Here is a 6492-nt window from a genome sequence, read left to right as displayed (position 1 = left end):
GTCATTTTTGTTAATTTCAGTCACACGCAGACAGTCTTCATTTTATTTGACTCTAAGTTACTAGGAAGAAATTTAAAATTTTTATTCTAAATTATAGGCTGTGCTGGCCAAAAAAAAAACTACAAAAAAGAACTGCTTGAACAGCAGGTTGAGGAAAATTAAAAGCGAACCATTTAACATTTCCCTTCATTAAAATATTGATAGATACATTGTATCGATTATTAAAAAGAAAGGAGTTTAGATACAAATATAGTGCACTGTGAAAATATCTCATTTGTTTAATTTGCTTTGTTTATTTGTAAATGAGGTTGGCATATGGAAAAGAAAAAAAGAAGGTACATATCCAAAGTTGTAAATGTAAAAATATAAAAGTTAAATAGAATTTAATTATTTTTAAAAATAAATACATAAAGCATTTTGAACATAGTGCACGTAGGAGAGTGGATTTGGGAAGTCAATGCACTTGCTAAGTTTGCGACAGTGTTGCCAAAGCTGTAAAGATCCTCCAAAAAATAAAAAAAAGTTCTCACTCCCCAAACACGTAAAGTAGGTACATTTTGGGGAATCTCAGCAACAATAATTTATTGAGCAATATTTAAATTTATCTAAACCGATGTAGAAAAAAAGTCTTTCCATTTTGCTTCTATTTTGGGCTCTTGATATATCTTGATGCAGTTTCCTTTTCCTGAGAAGGAAAGAATTTTGCATGAATACATATTCTCTGACATGTATTGAAACCAATAATTAAAGCACAGTACCTAAGACTGGTAAGACTTTCTATTAGTAGATTCAACAGGCGGCGCTCTTCTCCTTGGACTTGCTAATGAGCGTTATGTCCGTTGCCATCGTTTCTCGGGCATTAATAGGCTGATGCTCACCTCTCTGAGCTGTTCGACAGCAGCCTCCAGTTTGCCCCTCAGCTCTTCATCAATGACTATGTCGGTCGGCACCTCCCAGGTTCCGCTCTGGAAGAGCACGGGCACGGAGAACACCTGACCAGCAGGGATGCCAAACTGCCCTGCGGAGATATTGAAAGAACTAAGCTCAGATGGAGGCCTGCGTGCCAAATTTCTCAGCATGCTGGGAATAATCAACCACTTGCATTCGTACAGCTCACGTGTAATGAGTAACGCACTGTATTCTGTAAATGTATATGCTACTTAGCAAGTCACGTAGGCTTCCGCGGCCATTGTCACTAGACTGGAATTTAGCATCTTCCGGAGTAGACCGCGTTGTCATAGAGACTAATCCCAACGTTTCGTTTCTTATGTTGGAAAGATTCTCAGGGTTCTGCATCGTAAACCCTTAGATGCAAGCAGCTGCACTGCAGTCTCAAGACTACATCAATGATCCGTGAAGACAACGTCGAACGGTTTACGGTGCAGGACCCTGAGGATGTTTCCAACATAGGAAACGAAACGTTGGGATTAGTCTCTATGACAACGCGGTCTACTCCGGAAGATGCTAAATTCCGGTCTATATGCTACTTTCTTGACCTTCACCTGTACTGGGAACGCCGAGTGAAAGGACCTCCCCTGGGGATGAGCCGTAGTTCCAGGCCCTTAGAACAGCAATGATCCCATTGGCTGCGGAGAGCGCCGGTTCCCTCCTAGTCTTGCTTACCAGAGTCTCGCGGTGGGAGCCCAGAAGGGCAGGGAAGTCCACCTCAAGCCATTTACTTTTAGTGGAAGAAACAGGTGATTAATGGTTTGTGTCTGTCTGGGAAACGTTCAAAAGTACTAACACCCTAAGCACTGCCATCAAGTGGTGTGGCTTGGATTTTAGAAAGAAATTCACACTTGGAAAGCTATTTTAATTCTAGTTACATTGTTCTGATGACAGTGCGAGTAGTAGTTTGTGTTTCCTTTGGCAGTGCAGTTGCTTGTATCCGTTACCTTTTGACAGAAATGTTCATTCTTAAGCCTCTGCCCCTTTGCTTCTACCAAAACAAACCGGTTAATATCCACATACACTGGCTCCCCATGTTAGAACAGTCAAGTTACAAATTGACTTACTGTTGCAGAGATGAAGCAGTGAATAGATGACAGTAAAGGACAACAAAACAGATAAATAGGCGTGTAGGATTAATTCAACCTGCTTCCACAGTGTTTACAGGATGATTTGGCCAACGACATGCAATGGGTTTGTGGAGCTTAATTAAACTTTTATTGACTGTGACAGCCATAAAAGTGACTTTAGACTAATGAACAAACTGAGTTACAAACAGGCTTCCGTTGTTCATAAGATGTTTGTAAGGTAAGGAACCAGTGTAAATACAATTGCGGTACGAAGCTACAGCAGTAATTCATTAGACATGGCAGTGGTAACTAATTATGGGTAAAATTAGGATACCGGTCATATAAAACGTCTACAACTGGCCGGGAAAATCCTGGGGGTCCCCAGATGGCCCCTTGATACCGGAACACCTTGGCTCTCTGGAGGTCTATATGGAAGTTGCCAGTGATGTTCCCCCAGACAATCACATTGGTGACATCTAGCAAGAAAGGGAAAAGCACTCACTGGGAGGAACAAGGACACGGTCGCCTTTGATTAAATTGATTCTTCTCAACACACTTCAGCTCTTGCCACATGGCTCGTAACAATGCAAACAGATTTTGTCATCTTTGTCAATGTATTATAACATCTGTTAATTTGGCAGTTATATTTATTGCATTTGAAGTTACATCGCAATTATTCATTTAGCTGATGCTCTTCTCCAAAGCAACTTACAGTGTTAAGATACTTAGTTATTTACCCATTTATACAGCTGGGTAATTTTACTGGAGCAATTCAGGGTAAGTACCTTGCCCAAGGTTACTACAGCATTAGCAGGATTCAAATCTGTGACCTTCTGATCCAATATATTTATGCATTGTAATCGCTCACGTCAAAAGAACGTGGCACCTTGTGGCCGTGGACGACTCGTCCGTTACCTGCAGCCGTCACGTTTAACTTCTGCACAATCTGGAAAGTGGCCACTTTCTCCAGCTGGGTCGCCATAACCACACACTGCTTGTGACTCAGGGACGGAGCGCTCTCCAGCAGTGTGGCACACTTCAGATTGACGAAGGAGTTTCCTGCCACGATGACTCGCACCTCCTTGTGCGCCATCGCTCCGATGAGCTGCCCGTACTTCTGAAAGCGCTCTGCAGTCTTCCGCACTTTGCTCTCTACGTCGCTCTGCTGCTCTGGCTCTGGGTCGTCCAGAGCAACGATGACACGGGCGTTCTGGAACGCCTGCTCCAGCGTCGTGTGAACCATCACCTTACGCAGCTGAGCCAGAGCCATGTCCTCGACCTCCATTCTGAGACCATCCAAGGCCTCCTGGCTCCCGTCCACTTCCAGCAAGTGCAGGCTGATGGCAGGGTCATCTCGGAACACCCCAGGGCCAAATAACAAGGGAATCAAGTTGTAGCAGGTGAGGCTGAGAGCACTGCAGACAAAGGAAGGTTCCTTTACCCTGAGATCAAAAGCGTTGTTTTTAAGACTTGGAAGCTACACTGAGTGTCAGCCATGGCGCTGCAAGAAGCTGGAGCTCAGTGAAGGAGACCGTACGGATGCTGTCCCTGGTTTCTCAACTCATTATTTTTGAGAAATGTAAACATTACTGTTACATTTGTGCATTTGGCAGATTTTTCTCCAGGCCATGTTTGAGATGAGACTGTTACAGTCAGTTACTTCTAGAAGCTCGTACAGTAATTTCACCTCTACGGAACGGACAGGGTGCTTGTCCCCGGGATGAGCTTGCCTCCAAACCCCACCTGGTGATCCAGATGTGCAGCGGCTGCATCAGGCTGCCGTAGTGGACCTCCTCCTCCAAGCACTGCTCTGTTGTCTGCAGATTCTCAGCTGAGATCTTCATCATCAGCTCAGTGGTCATGTCTGAGGTGAGGCCATAGTAACCCTATGGTATGGCAACAGAGGAAGACTATGCCAGGAAGCTTAACAGTTCTAGACCTAAAAAAAAAAAAAAAAAATCTCACAACAGTTATGAACTGGCTTCGGCTACCTGGACGTGCTCCAGAAACTCGTTGAATCCACCCAGTAATAGACCTCGGCCTCCCCGGTTGATCAGCTCCCTCCACACGATGGGGGAGCGATCGTGCTTCCAGCTGTTCTCCTTACAGGTGACCTCCAGCCATTGCTGTGTACGAGGAGATAGTGTTGACAGCAGAGAATGGAGAGTGACTGCACACACATGCTCTATGCAAAAGACATCCTACCAACTGCCGGATAGGATGTCTTTTTCTACCTTACGAGAACCGATGTAGCAGCTGAGCTGGTAATGTCGTAATTATGGTTTTCACATTTATTCACTTAGCTGACACTTTTCTCCAAAGCAATCCAATGTTAAGGATACAGTTATTGCAAGCGTACAATTACTTACCCATTTATACAGCTGGCTGACTTTACTCACCTTGCTCAAAGGCACTACAGCTGGAGGTGGGGATCAAACCTGCAAACTTTGGATCCAAAGGCAGTAGCTCTAACCACTACATTACCAGCTGTACCACAAACACAACACTATTTGTGCTATTTTATTTGATGCTCTTCTCCAAATGTACAACACATACGATGCTAATCTGTTTATACAGCTAGGTCTTTTTTTTTTTTTTTTTTTTTTTTTTTTTAAAACAGGAGGTGATTTGAACCTGTGACCTTTGGGCTGCAAGGCAGCAGCTCTAACCCTAACCACACCAGCTGCCCTGAAGCTGCCTTTAAAATGGTCAGAGCTGTAACCCAAGAGAACAGCTTGAGGACACATACAGTACTTACACTGCTTACACACAGTACTTCACCATACTGTACTCGCACTGCAGTGGGCTGAGGGTACGAAAAGTTCAGCAGAAGCAGCTGACAGTAAGTCCACCTTTCAATCAATCAATGTCCACCACAATCATGGTTTATGATGAGCGGAAGCCGGCCTGCCGTCACCTCACCTGCCAGTCCCTGGGGTGTACGCGCACCTTGTGGACGTGGAAGTCCGGCAGGTTCCCGTGCAGCGTGTCCGCGAGGAGCTCCGCCTTGGCGAAGTGCGGACAGTCCGCTCTGCCTGCGGGCCACACACACAGCGCCGCGAGCCAGCGGCGCGCGTTACTGCGAGCTCACGCCTGTCACGCGCCGCCGCGCCAGCAAACGGCGAGAAAACGCAACGTCTCTTTTTACCTGCCAGCACGAACTTGGCCATATCCCGCGTAGTTGTCCTCGGTTGCTTGGCAACCGGTTGTGGCGGTGTCGCACTACATAGCGCCCGGGAGGAAACAAACGCCAATTATCCCTGCCCGTAGGAAATTGGTAAAACAACAACAACAATAAGAAGAATAACTTTTATTTGTATTATTAAATAAGCCTTCCTGAGGTGTCGTGGGCCTAAATGCTGCGAGGGCCGGTTAGTGCAGTAGGTAGCGTGAGGCACTTGTAACCTGAGGCTCAAGGCTTTCGGTTCCAGTCCCACCCTGTTGAAGGAGCCTTGGTCAAAGTAGGCCCTGGCCTGTTGTCTAAAGGGTCAGATAAGTCCTTTTGGACAAAAAACAGTAATTAAGCAACAAGTAGGGGACAACTAGTAGCGCAGCGGCAGAGCTGCTGCCTTTGGACCCAAATCTCCAGCTGTCGTACCCTTGAGCGAGGTCCTTCCCCTAAACTGCTCCAGTAAAGTTACCCAGCTGTACAAATGGGCCAGTCAGCGTCGCTACATTAACGCTATAAGTCGCTCTGCAGAAAAGTGAGGTTAACTAGCGAGTTAACCTAGGTTTTAGGGGCTGGAAAGGTGCCGCAATAATGGTTCCGCAGAGTGGCGTTATCCTTCGCACAGTTACTGTACTAAATGCTTTTTGTTGATGCTGCAGAAGCGGTGTGGCAGAGCTGGGGAAGAACTTTTAGATGAACGCTCGTGTCTCTTATCTCCTCATCAGCGTTTCCTAAGCATACACCAGATCTGGTACCGTACGGTGCAGGCTACGGCGTTTGCTGAAGAGTCTTTTTTTTTTTTGGTTGGTGAAAGCTTCATATTGGCTGGCAAACCAAATCGCTGGTTATGTAACGGTAACCGCTCGTCCGGTTCAGGGTCACAGTGGTCCGGAGCCTGTCCCAGAGGCACAGGACACTGGTACTCTGCAGGATTGCTTATTTAACCATCAGTATATTGACAAGCTAATACCGTAGTCTCAGCAGTTTTACAATTGGTCGGGTATTGACCTTTTATTTCATGACTGTATTTCTGACACTTGTGCTTTGTATGTATAATAATCTCTGGCACAGTCTGTTATACCGAGTTCTGTATCGGTATTTACTGTTTGCGTAAACATCGGAGCGACGGGGAATATTGAGGTAACTTGGTAGAGTCAGGAACGTGGTAATGAGATTGTATCAGCCACACATTTGGTGACACCATTGATTGAACAAAACAATTTTTATCTTGCAGGAAGCTGAGTTTTATCTGCATACTCTAAGTCAACATGGTGGGGCAGATGTGCTGACTAAAGACTTTTTAGT

The 6492-nt window shown here is 45.5% G+C and overlaps 1 protein-coding gene across 1 annotated transcript; it reads right to left on the bottom strand.

Moving 5' to 3' along the window:
* Positions 1–387: 387 nt before the first annotated feature.
* Positions 388–5273, bottom strand: mdh1b (malate dehydrogenase 1B, NAD (soluble)). Its single transcript, XM_018729554.2, has 9 exons — positions 5167–5273; positions 4941–5053; positions 4010–4144; positions 3762–3904; positions 2934–3433; positions 2353–2494; positions 1503–1678; positions 879–1018; positions 388–685 (listed from the first exon to the last, which is right to left on the bottom strand). Exons 1-9 carry the CDS (start codon positions 5186–5188, stop codon positions 644–646), a joined length of 1413 nt encoding a protein of 470 aa, XP_018585070.1. The 5' UTR covers positions 5189–5273; the 3' UTR covers positions 388–643.
* Between the last annotated feature and the right edge of the window lie 1219 nt (positions 5274–6492).

The sequence above is a fragment of the Scleropages formosus genome, chromosome 12 (assembly GCF_900964775.1).
Source record: "Scleropages formosus chromosome 12, fSclFor1.1, whole genome shotgun sequence".
Lineage (NCBI taxonomy): Eukaryota > Metazoa > Chordata > Actinopteri > Osteoglossiformes > Osteoglossidae > Scleropages > Scleropages formosus.
Note: the sequence above shows the minus strand (reverse complement) of the source record. Positions and strands in the feature narration are given on the sequence as shown.